At 41.2% G+C, this 23,477-nt stretch overlaps 2 protein-coding genes across 7 annotated transcripts in view; one reads left to right on the top strand and one right to left on the bottom strand.

Annotated features, from left to right (window-relative positions):
* Window positions 1–3,214: 3,214 nt before the first annotated feature.
* Window positions 3,215–16,179, top strand: C3H2orf49 (chromosome 3 C2orf49 homolog). Of its 3 annotated transcripts, none has more exons than XM_054973582.1 (5): window positions 3,215–3,368; window positions 5,702–5,868; window positions 8,683–9,037; window positions 10,660–10,725; window positions 15,339–16,179. In XM_054973582.1, exons 1-4 carry the CDS (start codon window positions 3,228–3,230, stop codon window positions 10,714–10,716), a joined length of 720 nt encoding a protein of 239 aa, XP_054829557.1. In that variant the 5' UTR covers window positions 3,215–3,227; the 3' UTR covers window positions 10,717–10,725; window positions 15,339–16,179. The 3 variants fall into 3 exon arrangements, with proteins under 3 accessions (XP_054829557.1, XP_054829558.1, XP_054829556.1); XM_054973583.1 differs by lacking the exon at window positions 15,339–16,179 and adding an exon at window positions 15,121–15,320; XM_054973581.1 differs by lacking the exon at window positions 15,339–16,179 and having other exon boundaries at window positions 10,660–13,011.
* A 102-nt stretch (window positions 16,180–16,281) lies between these two features.
* Window positions 16,282–23,477, bottom strand: part of FHL2 (four and a half LIM domains 2) — a 53,849-nt gene continuing 46,653 nt past the window's right edge. For all 4 annotated transcript variants that reach the window (XM_054973579.1, XM_054973577.1, XM_054973578.1 and 1 more), the window contains 3 exons: window positions 19,534–19,703; window positions 18,144–18,330; window positions 16,282–17,132 (listed from right to left, as the gene is read on the bottom strand). In XM_054973579.1, coding sequence (XP_054829554.1) covers window positions 16,981–17,132; window positions 18,144–18,330; window positions 19,534–19,703 — 509 coding nt within the window. In that variant the 3' untranslated portion in view covers window positions 16,282–16,980. The remainder of the gene's footprint in view (window positions 17,133–18,143; window positions 18,331–19,533; window positions 19,704–23,477) is intronic.

Here is a 23,477-nt window from a genome sequence, read left to right as displayed (position 1 = left end):
TTCTAATTTATTTATGTCATTTATAGTCCGTCTTTCTCACTGACACTCAAGGCGGGTTACACAGTATGAGGTTAATACAATCAGGATCAAGTAAGTACATTTCAATACAATACCATAAGGTAAACACATACACAAGTGTAAAGACATATACAAGTTTAAAGCAGTTGAAATCAGTGGTAGGTCCATGCAAATGGTATTTATTGTTGCATTGTTAGTAATTTGAATGGTGTGCATCCTTTGGTTGGTGGAAAGGAAGAAACAAAGAAATGAGGTATCAGGGCTGTATTAACTAGAGTGCATTAGATCGCAACACACGCACCATGTTTTACAGAAATATTCCAGTGTTCACCCAACCCAAGCAAAGGTTCAATGAATTGCTGTTGCTGATGTAACCAGATGTCATCAGAACAGTGTATCTCTGCAGTCCGTCTTCTAGCAGTGATTAAGACTGTAATGGATGGGATGAGAATAAGCTTGAAAGTCCAAAGAACCACAAAGAAACAAAAAAAGCAGGCTTTATTAAGAAAACAGCTTAGGAGCAAATAGTCCAGATTTAGAATTCTGCAAAAGCCACAACAGGAAATGCATTATGCTGATTTAGTACAAATTCAGTTACTCCAGAATGACTTCCAGTGCAATTCTAGGAAGAGTTACTCCAGTTTAAACCCATTGAAGACAATGGGTTTAGACTGGAGTAACTCTGTTTAGGATTGCACTGTTAGTCACATAAGATCAGAAAGCACTCAAATATCACTAACCGGTACAGCAAAGTTTCTTCGTTAATTATTTGTGAGTATGTGTTGTGTGTCTAGTGTCCTCTGCAGGACAGAAAAAATGAGACCTGTAACCAGTGAGTGTCCTATAAGTTCATGTATTCATTCATTCATCACATTTATTACAACCAACATTTATTACAACCAACATCAACTTAACAGCATGGTCCACACACAAATATAAAATCTATATACAAACAATAAAATGTATAGCTTCATTCTATTCTAGTCTGAGTAATACATGATGATTTCATGTGTTCAAGTTTGATTTTCTGGGCTAAGATTTATAGCCGTGGGAACTCCCATTTTAAATCTGATGCTGGAAACAAAGTTGGAATTTATTTCTATGCATAATAGTGAACAACCAATTTGTAATTAGGCTTCAGAGATCAAAGACTAAAACATTTATGGTTTTGTTAGCATGCGTCAGCCTTTACACATCCTGGAGACAATTTAAAAATTACCTAAGACAAGCAGAAGCAAATGGTTTGGTTATTCACATAAACTTTTCTGTGAACTGGGTTGCGCATTAACAGTCCACAGCAACCAGATGAAACACAAGCATGGCCATTGCATGCTGAACACTGCATCCAGGTACTCGTTCACAAAGATGTTTTATCCTGTACACTTTGACTTGATAAGGACGAAATCAAGAAAATAAGCAGCTGTTTTGCACCTCTGACCTAATCAAAATACGCCTGTGCCCCCATTCCCATTAATTCGGATCCAACAGCACCATGAATAACTTGTGGAGTCTATTAATGCCATCCTAAACAAAACTGCAGCCTTCTAAATCCACTGAAGCCAATAGGCTTAAAAGGGTATAACTGCTTAGGGTGATACTGTAAACCTCATTATACGACCTGCTAATTGATGTTCTTTGACGTCTTTTATGTGGAGTTAGGTACAATTAACCTTTGTTCTATCTGTCTGTCTGCCTGCCTCTCTATCCACACTCCAATGCTTCTCTTCCAGGCCACTCCTCCAATCTGAGGCTAGATGGATGGCAACTTCAGAAAGGGCCTTCTTGGTCATGGCACCAAAATTTTCATTTATTTGAAAATTTATTAGCTGCCTTTCCTCCAAAGGTGCTCAAGGCAGCTTACAATATAAAATTTGGAACTGGCTCCCCAGAGATATTCTCGTCTCCCTCTGTCATTTTCTTCTGCCACCAGGTGAACATTTTTATGTTTCATTTGGTGTCCCCTGCAGTAAACTCTTATTGGCCCTCCTTCCAATTGTGTGCATGTTTGCTTTTTAAGTCTATATGTTTTTATTGTTTGCTGCCTTGGGAACTCTATTTTGGGTGGAAAAACAGCATATAACTGTTTTAATTAAATAAATAAAACTTTACTTGGTTCCATTAATCACCAGCATAACATGTACAGATTCTTGAAAGAAGCCACTTGTTAGATTCAGAAATATTTCTCATTACATTCTGGAGATATGAAAAGATCTCAGATGCTTGTAAGGAGCTGTGCCATCCCTTTTCATGCAGTATCTTATAAAAGCCATCATGACAGCAGATGCAAATAGCACAAATAAACAGGCATGGGCGAATACTAGGTCACTAATCAGTTACACCCTTCAAAGTCAACTGAAGTCAGTGTGCTTAGAAGGGATTGGCTCCGTTTAGGATTTGCTGGATGTAATCTTAAGTGTTAATCAGGTGTTTCAGGAACCGGTCATGCAGTAGTTTCCCAGTTACCTAAGAATGTTGTACAAACAACTCAGAAAATGTAATTTCATTATTCACCTCGTCCCTAAGCCTGTATGTATACAGCATCATCATACAAACTGCGGAAGTTAAACAGTACAACTTTCCCTCCAGTTGTCTAAATACTGTCATGTATTCACAAAGATGTTTTCAAACTGCATCTTTATTCTCTTCTTCTAACAGTCCAGTGGAAATAAGCACGTTCCCTCTTTTTATCCTTACAACTCTGTGAGGTAGGTTAGACTGAGAGAGAGTAACTGGAAGATCTTAATGGCTGACTGGAGATTTGAATCTGGAACGCACCAGTTTTAAGACGAATTAAGGCTTACATTTTCCACGTGGGTGTATAATTCTGGGTGGGATCAGTGCAGTGTGGTTAACTTTATTAAGAGGAAAAAACCCAACTTTTTATGTGCAGGATTCAAGAAGCAGTTCTGCTCAGTATGTTCTCCATACTCAGATCCTCAAGGGAAACCTCCCCAAAAGCACATAGAATAGACACTCCGACTAGATCCTAACAACGCATGTGCGACCAGTAAGCCCGCCCTATTTAACCGAGAAACACCGCCTCTCCTCTACGTCACTTACACGCGCGCCTTCGACTTCTTTCTCCCTCGTTCACCCCGCCCTCTTCCCAAGCTCCCTGTCGCAAGAATTCCGAAGTGATCGGAAGTAAGCCCCGACGTGACGTCAAAAAAGGAATGCTCAAGCAGCCAATCAGGTTTGTGCTCGGGAAGATGGCGGCGCGCGGGGTCCTTGAGCAATCTGTGAGGGAAGGAGGTAGCAATGGCAGCGGCAGCCGAGCGCGCGCGGACATGGACCTTTTGCTGCACCCGGAGCTGCTCTCGCAGGAATTTTTGCTGCTTACGCTGGAGCAGGTAGCGACACGATGCAGTGAGTGGGGGCTCTCCTTTGCGCAGGCGCCTGCGCGCTCTGTGAAAGGGGCGGGGCTAGTGCTCCTGCCCCCCCCCCCCAACCTGGGGCAATCTGAGATGTCGTTTGGGGCCATATTCTGGCCCACCTGAGGTGTTGCGAGTTTTGGACCCTCAGAGGCTTCAGTAGGATAAAGTGCCATTTCTCAAAGGGTAATGGCGCTGCACTTATTTTCAGGGGCGCCCTTTGGTTGCCAGGCCAGCTGACTTGAGGGAATTTTGTGGAAGACTCCCCTGGAGTTAGCCTAATCCACTAAGAGTGGCAGGCTTGAAGCTTTTTTTGCTACCCTTTTAACAGTTTTTTTTTAAAAAATGGAATTACACAGGCATGAGCTCCACTAAAGTGGTGGTTAAATGGAACTCTCATGTCCAGAAGCAGTATGCCTGTGAGTTAGTTGTAGCAACAAGGGCCTTTGTACCCCAGCTTTTGGGTCTTTCCAGTGTGTCTGTTTGGACCATGTGGGATGTAGAATACTGCTCGGCCAGAAGGCTTTGCTCCCACAGGGCTGCTTCTTACATTCTTATGGCATAGAAGTAAATGTTCTCACCTGCACGTGTCTGCATATCAAGATACTATTGAAAGACAATGAAGTAGGTGCTGTTTAAATAATTGGCAACTCAAGAACTTGTCAGAAGCCCTTCTGTTAGGACAGTTCTTCAGGGGTGTGTTGTATGTTATATAGGATTTTTGTGAAAGGAGAGGGTTCACTGACTACTTAACACATGTTCCACTAACATACCTGTATTTACAGATAAGTATGTTTAAACTTCTTAAGTGTGTGCTTACAACATCAGCAAAAGATGTAATTGTGAAGAAGTCTGTACATTGCCAAAGTTGGGAAATCTTCAGCTCTAGAATCTTTGCTGTGTTTATTAATTTGCTTCATTTATACCCTGCATTTCTCCCTAATGGGGACCCAAAGCAGCTTTCACTAGTGTAGAGAGAACCAATGTAGTGTGGTGGTTAGAGTGTCCGACTAGATCTGGGAGTCCCAGGTCTGAATCTCTCTTCTCCAGTGAAATCTATTTGAGTTGCCACCGTTTTTGATCTTGTCCTGTCTTAGTATGGTTTATATTAACAACAGCATGACATGAAGAACTTAATCAACTTAAGTTTTCTGTATTATTTTATATTTTTGCCAAGAAAACTACTTGACTGGTATATATCTACATGTGAGGCTAGGATTAGGCCAGTTTCTTTAAAAAAAAACCAGCATATTTACTTTCAAAGAAGTGTTTAAGAACAGCAGCATGCTACTGAAGCCTTTATGTTCATAGGGATGTAGCAGTGCAATATCCTTTTATATTATGGTAAAGTTAGAGTATATAACGGGTGGTCAAACTTGCTTAATGTAAGATCAACATAGAATAAACGTCAGATGTTTGAGAGCTGCAAGACATGATGCATTGAAGTAACTAAAGATGAAGAGGCGGGTTTGGGACAGTGTCCTAAAAGTGACATCACAAGAAGGGGTGGGGTTTTGCTGCAGTATGCTGGAAGTGACATCATTGGAAGGGGTGGAGCTTGGAAAGAACAATCACCTGACCTTTGACTTGGAAGTGACAACACAAAAGTGATGTCACATCCTTGCTAGGCTTCACCCCCAAAGTCCCCAGGTATTTTCTGAGTCAGAACTAGCAACCACAACATTTTTATTGAAAATATGAAAGACATGGAAAGAAGGAAGGAAAAGGAGGGAAAGACATGGAAGGAAAGGGAGGGAAATAAATAAAATGTATGGCCATGGCGATACTCAGAGACCTCCGGGAGCCACACAGTATGTTTAGAAGAGCCACATGTGGCTCCCGAGCCACTGTTTGGCCACCCATGGTATATAATATATGAATTAGATATGTCCTCTGAACTCCGGTGGTTTTCTCCTGTATAAAGTTATAATTAATTTTCTCTATGTATATAGTATATCTTTTACCTGTATGTAGTATATCTTTTACCTAGTTAGGCCCTCTGTCAGTTCCCAGAAGCCACTAAATTTGGCAAAGAGGCAAATCCAAGTTTCTACATATAGCTTTCATCTAATAAACCTTAAGGAGGATGAAATGTACCTTTGTGGGTGAAGTTAATTCTGTGTCCCAAAAGAGAAAGTGGAATAGGTACAGCGAACATTTGAGAAGAAAATTTGTCAACAATTCTTTCTGCATTCCTTTTTATTTTAATGAAAATCTTCACTTTTTTATGAACATGGGAAAATATTTTTATTTATTGCAGTTAAGAGATTTTCACTCATATAACATTGTAGATGTGACTGCTTTTTTAACAGAAAAATATACCAGTTGAAGAAGAAGTGAAGGTCAGTAAAGAAGGCCTTACTGATCTTTATGTTCAACATGTTATACCCTTGCCTCAGCGGAACTTGCCTAACTCAAGATGGGGGAAAGTGATGGAAAAGAAAAGAAGTCAGAAGGTGTTGAAATATGTCAGTGAGAGGTAATTCTTTTTTGGTTGTTGCTCTTGAATTTTCTCTGAAATCTTTCAGAAAGTATTTTATTTGTATCTCCCAGTGATAAATAAGTTTTATTTATTTTATTTAACACAATATTAATCCCACTTTTCTGCCATAATGAGGGCTGCCAAGGTGGCTAAAAAATTAAAACATACATAATAAAACCACATTTTAAAACAATTAAAACTAAATAACAACACATAATTAAAAAAAACAAGACCAAAAAACCATAATTAAAACATTTAAAACAAAACATTGGGCTTGAAGGAGGGGTCATTGAGGGAATACCAAGTGAAACAAAAAAGTCTTCACCCCCTGGTGGAAGATGGCAATAGAAGGTGACAGACAAATATCCCTGGGGAGAGAACTCCAGAGTTTTGGCACCATGACTTAGAAGGGCCTCTCCTGGATCACCATCTTCCTAATCTGAGAATGTGGGGGGGGGGCACCCAAAGCAGGGCCTTGGAAGATGTCCACAGTGGTCAGGTAGGTTCATAAGGGAGTAGGTGGTCCTTCAGGTATGTTTAGTCCCAAACAATATAGGGCTTTGAAGGGCAGCCCCAGTACCTTGAATTGTACCTGGAAATGAATTTAAAGCCAGTGTAGATGGGCCAAGAATGGACTGATATGGTCCCTATGACCCAGTCCAGTCAAAACCCTGCCTGCAGCATTCTGCACCAATTGAAGTTTCCAAATACTTCTCAAGGGCAGCCCCATGAAGAGCGCATTGTGGTAATCTAATCTAAATGTAACCAGGGCATGCAGCACAGCAGCCAGATCTTTTCTGCGCAAAAAAGTGGCTGACTGGATGAAGCTGGTAAAAGGCACTCCTGGTAACAGCTGCCACCTGCTTGTTCAATAGTAGGCCGGGTCCAAGGACACCCCCAAATTCTGGACTTGTCCATTCAAGGGGAGTGCAGCCGCAGCTAGAACAGGTGATACTTTAAATCCCGGGTCAGACTTTTCACTCACCGGTAGCGCTTCCATCTTCTTGGGGTTATGCTTTGGTTTATTAGCTCACATCCACTCGAAACCTGCCTCTAGGCACTGGTTCCGTGTTTCTTCAGCCTCCCTTGTATCAGCTGGAAGAACAAGATTAAACAGAGAGTCATCCACATATTGGTAATAACCCAGTTCAAATCTGATAACCTCACCCAGAAGTTTCATGAAGATGTTGAAAGAGCATAGGGAATAAGATGGAACTTTGCAGGACCCCATAGACCAAAGGGCAAGGAGCTAAGCAGCAGTCTGTCACCTCCCCCTTATGAAATATACCCTCCAAGTAGGATCGGAACCACTGCAGAACAGTACATCCCAAACAAGCCTGGAAAGATACCATGATCGATGGTATCAAAAGCTGCCAAGAGGTCCAGGAGAATCAACAGTCGCAATCCTGGCCATCTCAAGTCATTCACCATGGTGACCTAGGCTGTTTTTGTCGCATAACCAGTCGTAACGTCGTAGCCCTAAGAGATTATTAGTAAGGACAGTTTGAAGTCAGTAGGAGAGAATTGCCCATTGAGATCAGATCACTTGAGTGTGCCTCTGTTCCTTAGTGGGGCTGTTTGTGTAATACATTTGCACAAGGAGAGCAGAATATCTGTCTGCTGCTGATGAGCTGAGTAAACATTTTTAAAATCTCTGACGTCCTATATAAATTACATGTTTCACTGCTACTATACCTCCTTCCGCATGCAGTAGTAGCATCACAAATACATTGTAACTCAATATGAAGCAGGAGAAATTAATGTAGACAGGTCTGCTTGCCAATAAACAGAATGGGGAGATGGCTCAATCACGTTTAGGATAGGGATACAGTCATTTGTAAGGGATTCTGAAAAAGCCCCTTGAACACAGTTCTGGCTTTTCCCCAGAGTCCAGATTGTAACAAGCTGAGCCAGCACCAATGTGGAAGAAGAGCTTAGGGATCTTAACACAAGACAGGAATGTGCAACAGGCAACATACAGTCTTCAAAATGGTCTGGAGATCAGCTGAATGAAGCTGTTTTGCTGGAGGGAGAGAACTGGTTCTATTGAACTTGAATTTAAATCCATAAAATTTAGCTGTATTCTAGGTTGGGGTCTTTTTGCTTTCACTATTTGTTCTGGCTGTTAATCATCTATCTCTATAAATAGCAGGTTCTTTTTAAGTGTACTGTTTTATTGTGTAATGTCTGAATGCAGAAATAGAGGGAGGAGGCAGGTCCAGTTTATTGGGGGGGGGGGGTTGAATTCTTAATGAAACTTCAGATGGAGCAATCCCTCACGCATTCTGTGAAGCCTAAAATAGCTCTCATTATGATGAACTGTGGTCCATCTAATGAGGTTGGCTGTAGTTCATGAAAGCTTAGGTTGTTGTTAGCCTTTAAGGTGCCATAAGAATGTTGTTGATTTTTGCTACAATAGACTAACATAGCTATGACTCTGGAGCTAAAATAATTAGGCAGGTGAAATATGGTGGTTCAGCACTAATTGATCTATTTACTGATGAAGATCATATACAAAGAATGTTTTTGAAATGAATACTTTGATATTTTCACAGCTCTCATTACAGTGAGATAAATTTGAAATAAGTGAGTATCTGATAATTAGACTAGTATTGCCATGTGGTATTAGATTAATTCTCTGCAAATATAGGATTCCCGTCTAAGGACAAAAACTTGAGGAAAGTTCCACTGAAATCAGTGGAATGATTCCAAGTATTATGTGGAGAAGCTTGGTGTGAGAGTATATTTCTTTATAGGTCTTATTTGTGATCTATAATATTTTCCTAAGATGCATTCAATGTCTTTGTTCAGCTCGGCTGCTGTGGAGAATCTAAGGAAACGGCCTCTCATTGTGTTTGATGGTAGTTCAACAAGCACAAGTATAAAAATAAGGAAGACAGAGAATGGAGCTGTTGATCGTCTAAAATTACTTATATCTGGAAGCACCAGTACTACTTGTAGAAGACTTTCAGATCCTTCAGATTCGTCTACAAGTGCATCAGCCTCTATTTTATCACAGGACGTTAATGAGGCCAAGAAGAACAATATTATAATTAATAAGAGCAATATGACGTCTAGTCAGAAGATGACACCTTTAGTGCCTGCTACAGGACCTACTGTTGTAAAATTAAAGAGAACTGCTCCAAAAGAAGAATCAGATGCAGCAGTAAGTATATTCTCAACGTTCTATAACTTTAAAAAACATATATACTCTAGAAGACTTGTGCTGTTTTTCATTGTGACATATGTCAAAAGTTGTATGAACAAGTTCACTGTAGGCTTCTGTACATTGCTTCCTTGATTCTGACAGGCTGGAATCAATTAAATGAGTTTCCAAAAGAAATCTTTACCCTTTCCGTAGCAGCAGCCTGGGCTGAGGTTTGGGAAATCTCCCCCCCCCCCCGAATGGTATGGGGCAGTGAATTGCGGGGGAAGTTTCTCCCCCAAAACAGTGTACCACATGTTTGTGCGTGTTTCTGAGGAAGCCAGGCAGTCACACGGTCCAGGTGGAGTGTTGAGTGAGGAGAACACAGGGTTGTTGAGGCAGCCGCTGCCTCCACCCCCATGAGAGACTGGACAGTCCTACAGGAAATGCATGGTAGCTGGGAACTCCAACAACCTGGCTGATTTTAAAAATGCCTGGCTCGGGTCATGCTGCTGCTGCTAAAGGAGTACGGCCTGTTCTGGAAGTAAGCCTTGCCTCTCTCCATCCTGGCAGCCATGTGATCAAGCCCCTGCAAGCCTGGCAGCTGCACACCACATCTCTGAGCTGCCCCTGGCCAGCACACTATCCCTGCAAGCCCCTACACACCCATCTACCCAAAAGTAGCAGCTAAGGAAAGGGAAAGGGTGTCCCAAACAGCTGAGCCTGGGATCCATGCCAGGCCTGGTAACAGCAAAGCTGGAGCGGGAGTTGGGACTCCATCACGACTCCCTTGAGTCTCCCTACAATTTTTGCAGGCTCCCCTGTACAACTTTATTATCAGTCTAAATAGGTAAATAGGCATTAAAATTGATGCTTTCCCTTGGAATCATCTTGTGTGTGTGCGCGCATGCTCAGAAACATGTTGGAAAGTCACAGCTGACTTATGGCAACCCCATAGGGTTTTCAAGGCAAGAGACATTCAGAGGTAGTTTGCCTCTGCATAGCAACCCTGGCATTCCTTGGTGGTCTTCTATCCAAATACTGACCATGGCCAGCCCTACTTAGTTTCCAAGATTGGGCTATCTCTATGCCAGTTTTATGAAATGTTAGAGTTAGTGGTTTGGGTTCTGCTGAGAATTTCCATCCTCTAGTGGATTTTTACCAATTCTAGCTGCAGTCCTCTGACTTTCCACTCATGCTTCTTCCTGGGGTTCACCTGCCCCCCAGGAGCCTCACTGAAGGGACCAGAAGAAGGGGGTGACCCCATGGACAGAAGTGCATTCAGCCCGCGGCCCCAAGCCATTATTTGGAAGTATGGCAGGTTTCTTTTGACTTTGCTTTCCTTGTTTTTTGGAAGATAAACTTTATTAAAAAGAGACCTCAAAGTAGAATTAAATCACTTACATTGGAGATATAAGCATATCTATCAATATTTTCAGTAGATTTCTCACTCTCTATAGAATCTAAATATTCCAGTGTTCAGATTAGGATCCGGATTAGACTTTTTTCTTTTACTTGCAGCTAGATTATATTTTGACTTTAGCCACAAGATGGCAACACAAACCATGCTTTGTGTCATAAGATGTCTGCTTAAATGGTTAAATATACCAAATCCAATATTATTTCATTCTTTCCCTCTCTAGAATGGTCTACGACCTACTGAAGCAAAAAAGAAGATCCAGCATGTAACATGGCCGTGAATCCATAAGGTGCTTGGGATGTAAATAATATTTTTGAACTCTTAAATCATATTTAACCAGGGTTGCAGATTGCAGTGGATTTCTTCATAATGTTAACAGCTACACAATATAAAGCAGAACTATCTTCTCTCCAGTCATTTTAAGAGTATTTCCTGTATTGCACCTTGATTTATTTACTTCCCTTCTAATGGTTGGTTTGGGGACAACAAGATTGTTCTACCAGTCTTCATTTGGAATTGTCAAGTGCACTATAGGTCAGCCCTGCATGACATCATATGGAAAATCTGTGTGGTTATATAACCATTCACACTCAACTGTACAGCAGCAGTGATTTCAGTATATACAAATTCCTGTACATGTGTATTTGGAAATGTGGAAGATAGTGCTTCCGTGTTCCGCTGGACTTCCCATGGCAACTGACTGGATTTATACAAAGCAATTCTGTTGATAGGCCTTAGGATACGGAATAGAAAAATAATTCAAATCCTTGGGTGTTAGTATCCAGTATTTAGATGACATCTGGGAATTGTTCAGCCTCCTATGAGACTGTTATTGCTTTGAACAGATTTAGGGAAAGCAGCTGAACTATGTGATGTCTTTGCTTCAAATTGAAGTTTTTGTTGTCATTAGCGATAAATGGATTTCTTTTATCATTGGAGATAAACAGAAGAAAGCACTGTCTAGTAGGCTGTATGTAGTATATAAAATGTTTCAGAGAGAAATGTAGGGTGTGAGTTAATACTGTGCTTTAAAACAGTACATGTATAAGTATATTACATAATACATATGTGGAAGACACATATTTGGAATGAGAGGGAGACTCGTACTGGGAATAAGTAGTGGAAGTTTGCAAACAAATCTTCCCTCTTTCCTTTCTGTGAGCAAACACGGATTTCTTTGAAACTCCATGGATTCTCCTTGTATGTTGTAAAAACTTTCTAAACTGGATGTGTTATAATCATATTCCCATAAACATCATTACATCCTGGCAGCCATTGGATGGAAATGTAAAAGTTTATTTACTCAGATGCTCTGAAGATGCTGGCAACCTCTCAGTGGAATATTTTGTGGCAGTTTAGTTTCTAGATGTGTCAATTTGAAACCATTCACATCTTTTTAAATAGAATTGGTTTGTCGTAAGAATCTTCAACTTACTTATAAAAATAAAGAGCAAAAACAGCCAAAACTAACTAAACTTAAGTGTCATTTCTTGCAACGGGAAAGTTAAGTATGTTGTTTAACTCTCTTGTTGATATCATGGGGGACTCATTAAGTTGGATCGTCTCCATTCTGAGGACTTAAAAATGATATGTTTGAAGTGTATTTGGGCTGGATGATTGAATACTTGTGCGAGTTTTGTACTTTGGTACAGCAGTTTTAATATTGTGCGTTTTGTATCTAAATAGCTGTCTTTTTAGTACTCTTATCTAACTTAAATAAATTTGAGTTAAAAGTAATCTCATAAATTGTATAGATCATCTTTGTAATTTTGTTTGCCTTTGAGGTTAATTCGTTTGGGAATTATGTGTCTGCGTGCTCATATGTGCATTTATAGTTAAATGTGCCTGTACATACAGATACTTTTAATAAATCACAACCGGGTTATTTCTAGCATAATCCTTGTTCCAGCAGGGGCTTTCAAGTATCCCTTTTTGTAAATGGCATAACCTGAGCCCTAAACATGAGTACAAAATTTGTAAAATACATTGGTCTTTTCACCCCATAACCGCTACGGACATATTTCTAGTGATGAGGGTCACGATATAGTTGTGAGCTACAGCCATCTAAAAGCTCCTTTCATTTATATGGTCAGATAATTCAATATAGCAAGAACCTGTCAGAGTCCTGCCAAATAGGGGTGCACCCTAAAGAACCACTTTGGATTCACATATTTAAACAGCTTCAGGATTATTAGGGGAGATTTGGTCATTGTTTCCAATGAGAAATGCCGCTTCCAGGTATCTGGGGGCCTGGGGGTCCATTTTCTTCCCTTATCCAAATTTGCAAGGAACCCTCTGCTAACCATCCTCTCACGATCCCCCCCCCTCCAAGTTTCAGGGAGATTGGACTGGGGGGGCATGTTATGGCCCCCTCAAAGAAGGTGCCCCTGTTGACCTCCATTATTCTCTATGATGAAAATTGGGGAGATTCTTAGGTGGCTAGGGGTGGCAATTTTAAGGAAAATGTACCAAACCTGCAGGGGATCTTCTCCTAACCTTCCTCTCATGGCTGTCCAAGTTTCAGAAAGATTGGACTTTGGGAAGCCAAATTATGGCCCCCGAAGAAGGTGCTCCTATCCACTGCCGATCTCCATTATTCCCTAGGGGAAAATGGGGGGAGGGGGTTTCTAGGTAGCTGGGGGTGGCATTTTTAAGTAAAATGCACCAAATTAGCAGGGGATCTACTGTCCTCTCAAGACTCCCCAAGTTTCAGGGAAATTGGACTTCGGGGGCATGTTAGGACCTCCCAAAGAAGGTATCCCTAAATTTTTCTTAGTGTGATTCTCTGGTGTGAAGGTTGGTCCTCATAGGGAACAATGGAGATAAGTGGTGGATAGGGGCACCTTCTTTGGGGGGTATATGTCCCCCCGAAGTCCAATCTACCTAAAACTTGGGGGGGGTGTCATGAGAAGAGGGTTAGGAGAGGGTCCCCTGCAGGGGCACTCCACCAACCTAGGAATCCCCACCGCAAATTTTCCCCATAGGGAATAATGGAAATCAGTGGTGGATAGGGGCACCTTCTTTGGGGGAGGGTCATAACATGGCCACTGAAGTCCAAGCTCCCTGAAACTTGGGGGATCTTGAGGGGACTGGTAGGGGTAGGCCACCCCAGTCACTTAGAAAGCCCCACTAGCAGTGGAAGCACTGTTTCCTCTTGGCGTTCCTTAGGAACAGCAAGGGAAAGACTACTTCCGCTTAATGAAGCATTCCAAAGCGCTTCAGTAAGCTTTCCTTTGGCATTCTCAAATCGCTTCAGCAATGCTGAGGCTGATTTGGCAATGCCAAACATCCCGAATTGGGCCCAATCCGGGTTAAAAACTTAGAGCCAAAACCCGAAGAGCACATCCCTACTGCCAAGTATATAGGCATCATGTTATAATGGTGACAACTGAATGGTTGGGGGGGGAGGTTTTATGCAGGTGATGTAATACATATTATGGACTTGTAAAGCATTTTATCTGTTAAAGTTCCCATATTTTGCGCTGTCTGGAGACCAATCGTTAGAAGATCTTGTAGGCCCAGATGGGAAGTAAGTAAATATCTTCCTGGGTGGCAACTGTGATACTGGCATTTGAAGTGCAACACATGAGTGCTTGGAGTAGAGGCAGTGAATGCTAATGAGGCCAATATGAAGCTGATCACTAATACAAAGCAGTTTGACTGACAGAGGAATCCATCATGTTATTTATTATATTCATTGATCAGTGTAGTTAAGCTTTCATAAATTTCCAACCTGGGAATTAAATGCATTCTCATAATGTATGGGTAACAGAACATATTAGCTTGATAAATGAACCTATGTGATCCGTGTGACTGCATTGCCTTGAATTTTTAAAGAACTATGCTGAAGTTGTGTGTTGTGTTTATACAGAAACAATTCTTTAGTAGTTGGTGAGAGATTTCTGGTGCGCCTTAAACCAAGGCATGCGCCTTAAACCAAGTTGACATTGTCCTTGCATGACTGCACCTTTGTTCATTACCCAAGTCTTTGCAACAGTAGTTATGTGTTCAATGTCTTCTGATAAGTATAATTTGTAGGAAAATAAGTATAATTTGAAGCAGATCTACTGCCTCAGTGTTTCATATTCATCTTGGATGCAGACATCACTTTGCTTGATCTTCTATTTTGTGTACATTTTTCAAAAGTCTTGTGTTTAAATGCTGTAGTGGTTAATATAAATATTAAATATCATCGTGTTGAAACTAGCATACATCCAGAAAGGTTTCCGTAGTTCTTCCCAGAAAATGCTCTCTTGCCTGATAAAGTTAACATTGCGTTGGATCCTGCCTAGATTTCCATAGGTACAAGGAAGACCTTTGCTGATTCTCCCCCCCCCCCAAATTCCTCCTGCAGAATCCCCAGGAATAGCTTGTGGGGATTGGAAGTCTCTGAATGAGGGAGAGGTTAGCAAAAATCTCTTCTCCTTGAATCTGCAGAAATCTAGGCAGACTCCAAGCTGTTATTATTAACACTTGAGATTTTTCTATACCATTTTGAGCAAATTGAAATGTATTTTATGACTGGCAGATTAGCACAGTCTCTGTAAATGTTCCATGACTGAGATATGAGAAATTAAAACTACGGCTAGGATCCAAAGAACTATTAAGATGTGCTCAGAGATTTTGTTTCTACTTCACACAGCAGGCCATCATGTTGAATAATATCTCTTTTTGATTATCTCAGTTTCAGGAGCTGCCATTCAAGAAAGCCCAAAACCACATTGGGTGCACATACCAAGTTACATTCCTTTAGGGTTTGTTTTGTTTTGCCTTTTGGAACCAATCCCATATTTTGAAATGCTGAGCTAAAATGTCTGGATAAATTGGACAAGTTGACAATAAATTTGGACGACTTGAAATGTGAGTGCCAAGTGTGTTTAGCCATATTAATGTCTTTTCCAGGTTTGGAACAATCATCTGACTGCAGAGGCTGACTACTTTGTGAGAGGTCCAAACAAGAATAGCAGATACTACTCCTGAGTACGTTATTCATTAGCTAGGAAAGAAAGAACTTGCTGTCCAAAACTATGGTTGTATGTGACAGCGTTAATTTCAGGCATGTATAGTTCTCCCTTCATTACCCATAGAGGGAAAGGCTTGTTATCCATTCCCTGAGTTTCATTCCGCAGGCACGTTGCCAGAGAAAGAAGGATTTTAATTCATGAGCTGCAACTTTTTTTCTCCCTTCTTCTACAGCACCAAATGCCCTCCTGTCATGAACAACTTGGTGGGGGTGGAGTACTATTTCAGGCTGGAATATTTTAACTTGGGCCGTATTTGGTAGTATTCCATATTCTTAAATCTTTCAGAAGAGTAAGGAAAATTGTTAACATTTGGTGAATAACCAAAATATTTGTGTAGCTATACAGTGCTTTTTGTTAATTTTTGTTAATGGTCTTGCAAAGCTGTTGGTATTGGATAGCTGTTGATTTCTCCCTTTTTCTTGGAGGTTGCAGGTAGCCAAATTTGTCCAAAGAAAAAAATCCAGAAGTCAGGCAGGACTAGTCAAGATACTTCAATGTACGGAAGTTAACAACAAACACAAACGAGGGAGCAGGGGAAAAGTTTCATTACTTTACTCAGGATGTGATAAAACTTGATTTAATTAGGTGGAGCTGGCAACAAGGTCTATCTTAGCCACCTTATTTGAGTCCAGTGGCACCTTAGAGACCAAGAAGATTTTCGGAGTGTTAGGTTTCAAGACCGTGTGATTTTTGCGTAGTCCACCTGCCATTTTATATCATGTCATCACTTCAAGATCAAAGGGTTTATATCCAAACATATCCAGAATGTTAATATTAAATGTGAATTTTAAGATATCAAAAGTTGACCAAAATACAGCAGGTTTGTGTTAGAAATTTATTACTTAATAAAATACAAGGTGCAATGAAATTTCAAAAACTGGTTGCTGAATGTACTTTGTACAATGGTCTTGTGATATGTGCAAATAATTCGTATTATGTATATCTATCTGAAACTGATCCTGTATACCTTTACTTGAGAGCAAGTCCCACTAAATTTAATGAACCTACTCCAGTGTTAGTATACATAGAATTGCAGCTTTAATTCCTTACTTTAAGGTGTGACACAAATTTTTCTATTAATGGTATCCTCTACATACCTGACATAGAATCACTTGCACGTTTGCCAACTCGCACATCATAAATATGTCCCTCAATCTAGCAACATTAAAAAGTGTTTTATGTAATCCTTTACAAAGCCCTCGCTTCAAAAATCATATTTAATATTAGGATGAAACGTTCTGAAAAAGAAATTTCTTTTTAGTAACATCTGAACACTTGGTGATTTGGCTGATCTTGGTTTATAAATTAAATGTATGGCATAACAGCAGATGTCGAAATCACCTGATCTCCCCCTCTCCTCCTCCAGTGCATTTTCACAAGCTAGAAAATAAAAAGTTAATTGCTGAGAGTATATGATGTTGAAAAACAAGACACTACATTTCTCACATCTGTCAAAGCTCATACACACAGTATTCGTTTTAGAAAACATATGCAGCTTATTTTTATTCCATTTTGAAGTCTTAAATATCTTTCCCGCACTCGGGGCACAGGATGTCATCCCTCTCTGTGAGGAAGCCGCGTCCCACTAAGGACAGGGAGCACTTCGTACAGTTGAAGCAATCGTTATGCCATTGGCGTTCCTCAAAGGAGATGTACTTGGTTCCTCCAAGCCCTGTAAAAGCAGATGATGGGGAAAGAAACAGCTGCAGTGATTTGGGAGAGATTCCCAATAGTAGTTTTTGATGAGGCGTGTTCCATGGATGCAGGTACTGGCCTTAGATTTAGCATGAACAGAGTTGTTCTAGAGCAAGGCAATTTCCGTACCTACCCTCACAGCAGCCTTTGCCCCCCCCCCGCCCCCCCGCCCAACATCCTCCTGCTTCAGGTCAGAATCCAAGCATTGGAAATGTTAAACCTCAGCATATCTCTGTGGACCTTTTCCTGTATTCCATTAGATCTTCTGTGAAACAGAAGAAGGTAAAAAGAAAGTGCAAGGATCAGGGGGGAGCGCCCCCCCCATTTTTTCCCTGCTGCTGATTCCAGTGTTTTATCCCTGTCTTTCCAAACTCCCTGACCCACAGGAGCAGCTTTTCAGTGGGGAAGGATAAAGAGCAAAGTGGAAGAGAAGCATTGCATGAACTCTTTCCATTCACACTTCATAGGATCCACCCCTTTATTTCTTCAGGCAGTCAACTTTTTTCAAGAAGTAGCACATATATGTGTGAAAAGTTGGGTCCCCAGGTACCTTTTGCTTCCAGAAGAGCTGTTTGGCACCTCGCCTGGGAACACCGCACCAGAAAAGGGAAGCACCCAAAGATGGTGATCTGCTTGTTGGGTCTTATACAAGCAGAAACTTTTCTGTTACAGTGAAGTACAAACCCTTATGCAGGAGAAAACCACTAGTGCTGTTTCTGCTTACGCTTGTTTGGATTCAGTAAATATTTGCAATGTTTTCCCATTTGTTTTTTTTTTAATCTCTGTATTGTTGATGTATTCTGCAACAATGTGTGTTCTGGGTTGCTCTGGTTGTAACTGAAGCTCTGTTATGCACAAGGTGAACGACAACACTTGGTTGTATGCACCAAACTCTACCCTGAAATGGTTTGCAATTTTTTTGGTAGAGTTGGTAAGCAGGATGGGTTTAAGTCTGTCTGTTTTCAAGAATAGTAACCAAGGTACTTACCACTTATTGGATTGGTGCATCCTGCACATTTTTTAGCATAGAGGCTGCAGAAGCAGTTCAGACAATACGCAAACTCATCCCGGGAAGTAAAGCGTTGCCCAGACAGCTGTTTCTTGCATCCAGTGCACACAAAACACTCCTTATGCCATGGCTGCTCCCGGTAAGTAATTCCTCCTGTGGTGATGGGCTGTTAATTAGCAGTAGAAGAAAAGAATTGTCTAGAAAAACTCTGCTGATTTGTTGTGAGTCCATTCTTTGACGTAACAAATTTTAAGAAAGAAGAAATGGTGATATTTCATGTGAGAGATATTATTTATTTATAGCACTTATAACCCCACCTTTTCAGCTTCATTATGGCCACCAAGGTTGCCTCATGCTCTTGCAAGATAAGCATTTTAGTTTCCATTTATAAACAAGTTTGTTCACAGAAATGCCGCTTCAGGTTGCAGCAAGGAGGCACGTGCCCAGCAAAGTCCGAAGGCCTGCTCTTGCATACATTCAATATTGAAAGGCTTGCTTACTGAGAGCAAGTTGCAGGGAGCCACTTTGGTCTAAATCAAAATCCAAAAGCAAAGTGGTACCTTTTATTAGAACCAGCCAAAATGGCATGCAATAAATACTGAACAAAGCTTGCACACGGTGTTGTAGCATTTTGATTGTCCTGTAAAAAACATCATATCGCTATAAAAAATTACTGAGAGCTTTTACTAAATTGGTGTAGTATAACAGTGTCAGAGCAGAACTAAAGGGAATCGTGTTTAAAACCCCTTTCTGATTTGCTCACTGGATGATCTTGGGACAGTAGCTCTGTCCCTCAGCCTAACCTACCTCACAGGGTTATTGGATGGATAAAATGGAAAGGGGAAAACCAAGTACACCAATTTGAACTTCTTGGGGCAGGGTGTTGGCTTGTTTTTACATCTATTCAAAAACAGATAGAGAAAGGGTCTGCAGAATCCCATGTCTGAAACCTGGAGGGTGGGAGCCCTTGATCTGTTCTCAAATGGAGATGATCTGCCATGCTGTAGTCAAAAAGCACTCCTTTTACAATCTTATTTAATTTTTCCCATGGCCATGCACTTTCTTTCATCATTCTCATCCCAGTTCTGGCTTTGCTCGGGTTTATATGGATTAAGTATCTTTTTGGCTGGTGACTTCTGTGATGACCCCTTCACTATAACAGAACTAGTTGATTTCAAGTAGATGAAATGTGCAATATGGTCATCATTTCAGCAGTCTGCAGTATCTTAAATATTGCCTCTGCAGAACTGGACCAATCTAAAATGTCACATGTTTCTGAATTGGGAGTGTTGTCCTTTGGCTGCCTCGTTCACATTTCAGTGTAAAGCAGTATTAAAAATACATCACAAAAGGCAAGAGACAATAATACCTTCTTGCACTGGACACACTGCATGGCGAACTGCTTCTCATAGCATGGCACACAGAAATTCTGATTGTCTTTGGGAATGAAACTCTTCGTTCCTATTGGCTGTTGGCATCGATGGCAGATAAAGCAGGTCTCATGCCAGCTACTTCCTTTATATTCCATCTTGCGAGTTCCTAAGAGAGGACCACAGAATAAAATTCCAGCTTTCATGCTTTGTACTTGCATGGCTTACTAATTAGATTTAGCTTATTTTTTCAGGCTCCTATAGGGGGGATAGCTAAAATTCACACTCCATCTTTCTATTAATATGTGATGAGAACTTGGGCTGTTATCAGAAGTTTGGGTTGAGACAGCTGAGACAGTAACATCATGCTATACCTCTCCCACTGCCCTCAGACCCTGGGATGCCTTATTTTTGAAATACATGAGCTTTATGGTAGAGTTAATGCTGGAATGATCCAAAAATCTCTCTTATTAGAACCAGCTATAAAATAATACTTGAGGGCCTAATAGGATCCTCTTTAATGTGGCCTTTCTCCAAGTTCTGGTTTACTTTTATTTCTCCCCACAGTTCCTAATTTTTTATGGCATAACTCAAGAGATGGAGGATCAGTCTGGCTTTTTGTGACCACTTTTTGAAATCTAGTTCTGTTTTGCTAATACCTTTAGCTTGCTCCGTACCTTTCATGTATTTCCCACACTCGTAGGCACATTTTATCAAATGTGCTTTTCCCCATGTCTCCATTGCTATTTTTGTTGCCCACTACTTTGACTTCCAGTGGAAGACAATCTCCTGTTTGCCTCTCTATGCATCTACTTCCTAAGAACAATCGTTCACACCATGTGGGTTTCCCTCTCAACAGTCTGTCCCATCACCATCCTCCAGGGTGTTGTTGATACAGTGTTCAGCTGTAATAGAAGAGTTGGGAGTCAGGAGAAAATGAGCCAGAGGGACAGGAAAAAATCTTGAGATGGTGGGAATCTACCCATAAAGGGGATACCCAAACAGCGCTAAGAAGAAAAATGTGTGTCGGAAGTATGATGTTAGAATCCATGCTCATGGGACACCCCTACCCTTGACAATGATATTATGTAGATAAGAAGTTTTATAAATTAAAATGCTCCCACTGGAGCAAAATACCATCCCAGAAAACTGCCAGTCTTGTCTTTTCCTTTCTACCCTACAGTTACAATGGAGAATAGATTCAGCAGCTACTCCCAGCATTCCTCAAGGGGTATAGAGACTCAGATAGGGAACTCAGTTCTTCCTCAATCCCTTCTCATCAAACACTCATTACTACTGAGCAAATCCAACTTCCCCGTTATTCAATGTAGCGAGGGTGTTAGCAACACACAATGATCTTGCTTTATGACATTTTAAAATGCCTTCTTGGAGTTTACCGGTTTATTAGTGTGCTGCGTTAATTAATAAAGACACATTTGTGCTACATTTAATGCATGTGAATGTTCTTTTTTTTTGGATTAGGCAGAGATAAAATATCATTCCTTGAAAAGACATTTTATTAAACAGCATGACTGGTGATTGATCAGGATCAGTGAAGGTCTTTGAGTGCTAATATTCTATCTCATTGTCATAGTAGGATTTCACTGCATCCTATTTGGGCTCCCCTTGTGAGAGATTATGACAAAGGCCTGTATCCTTCCTAACCACTCCACTTAGCAAAGTTTAAAGCATTCTTCCAGCCTAAGGAGACTTGATCTTAAGTGTCTCTTTCACTGGAGGAAGAGCCACAACTTTGAGTAAGGCTTCTCTAACCTAAAACAGAATACTACCCAACATCTCTGCCTGCCCACCACTCCAGGTATTGGCTTGCCGTCCCAGTGAGAAAGGAACACAGACTGGGGATGCTGCAGCAAATCTCAGTTTCTCCCTGGGGAAGGCATATGCAGTGGCTGCCCATTTATAACATGCCCACTGGCTATCAGGTAGTGAAGGTGCATTGCTGCTGCTGCTACATGCATCCATTGCTGTTGCTGTAGATGGATCTCAAAGCATCTTTGTGTATATTTTTAATAATTTATTAAACCCCCGTGCAGTTTATCTGGTAGAGTATAATGTTCTTCCTACACCCTTTAGACCACAGTCACCCTGTGCAGCTTTGGAAAAGACAATGCAGTGCAGTCCTATGTAGAGTTTCTACAATTTAAACCCATTGACTTCAGTACACTTAGACTAAAGTAACTGCATACGACTAAAGAGTTAATGTTGCATCCACATCGTGCCCTTGGGTTTCTTATTCATATCAAGACCGGTTCAGTCCATCAGGGAAAAATGAGTGTTTCTCAGGGAAGGAGATGGAAAAGCTCTTCTTACCAGCTGGGTGGTAGGATCTTTATAATAATAGCTCGAGCCTGGACAACAACTAACTCACCTCGTGGGGGATGCTTATGTACACATGAAGCTGCCTTATAGTGAATCAGACCACCAGTCCCCGCAGGGTCTTCCATGTGGGTTATCTGCCACAAATAAATTTTTTGGGGAAGTGCATTTTCCCCTGCTATCCTAAAGCACTGTGGTACATTCATCAACCTCCAGGGGTTTCTGTAGCTTTTCTTCAATCTTTTCAAACCTGCTTTGCTCAGACGATTTGGGAAAGATTGCAGTAAAACCTAGATGGTTACTGTGTGGGTGGGTAAATTTGGATTTTCTGGCCTAGATGACAGCCATTTTCCCTGATCCTGTCCCAGCAGCAGCCATTTCTTCCCCCTGCTACCACAGGTTTTTTATTTTTAAAAAATGGCACCTGAATATCATTATATCAGTATAGTGTTGTAACAACAAATAGGCGTAGCAGGTTCCCTGAATCCTCAAATTTCATTTTTATAAAAAGTCTCTAACCTTTTCCCTTGTAGAGATATAAGGAAAAGATGTGTCTTTGCAAGGAAAGAGACTAGGTTTCCTACATGCTTGCTGGTGGTAGGCAAACTCCTGGGGTTTGCACACTTGCCTGCCAATAAGCCAGAGATCGGCAGGAAATGGAAAGCCCCCAGAGGTCACCCACAACCAGCAGGCACACTAAGAGCATGTGCAGCGCATATGCTTCCAAGGGACGCAACAACATCACCCCCAGAAGTGACACCATTGTGCCAGCCACAGGCGCATTCCTGCACTTCATTTAGGGCCGATTTGGGTCACAAATGGGTCAAATCAGCCCTGCACGCAGCACTGAAGTGCTCCTGTGGCTGGCACCACGATGTCACTTCCAGGAGCGACGTCATTGCACAGGTGTCAGAGCACACGATCACACTTCCGGCACGAGGTAAGTGCCAGGTTCCTCCCTCCCACCGGGAACCTGGCAACCCTAGAAGGGACTAGAAACTTTTTGTTTTTAAATGAAGGTTGAGAATTCAGAGAATCTGCTGCACCTATTATTACAATGCTACATCATTATAACAATATATGTATGGTATGCTGATTTTTTTTTAATTGCAAAAGCCCTGGTGGTACAGAGGAGGTGTGGGGGGGGGGTGACCACTTCTGGGGAACTGGAGCAGTGAAACTGTGGGGAAACCTGCCAGATGGAAATCCTGTTGTTGTGCTTTACCTGCAGTCGCACCTGTAATGGGGGAAACCAACAAATCCCATCCCAGTGTGGAAGACACCAAGGTCAGTATTGTCTATTCAAACTGGCAGTTGCTTTCCAGGGTCTCAGGTGGAGGTCTTTCACATTACCTAGTATCAAGTTGTCTAGTACAAGTTTTTGATACAATGTTTAGTTTCCTCTCATTTCTGCAGGGTGTGCAGTTTGATTTAAGCCCTCAATCATGTCTTTGTGATTCACAGTAAGCATTTTAATGTGACATCTATATACAACCTAGGATGTTTGCCATTATGTGGAATGGGAGAAGGAAAATCAAAGATCCCATATCAGTTGCAGAACTGTCTGTGACTTGCCATCTGCTTTGAATATGTTTGCATAATGTAG

This window comes from Eublepharis macularius, chromosome 3 (assembly GCF_028583425.1).
Source record: "Eublepharis macularius isolate TG4126 chromosome 3, MPM_Emac_v1.0, whole genome shotgun sequence".
Lineage (NCBI taxonomy): Eukaryota > Metazoa > Chordata > Lepidosauria > Squamata > Eublepharidae > Eublepharis > Eublepharis macularius.
The sequence above is the reverse complement of the archived record's forward strand: the minus strand, read 5'-3'. Positions and strand labels throughout refer to the sequence as shown.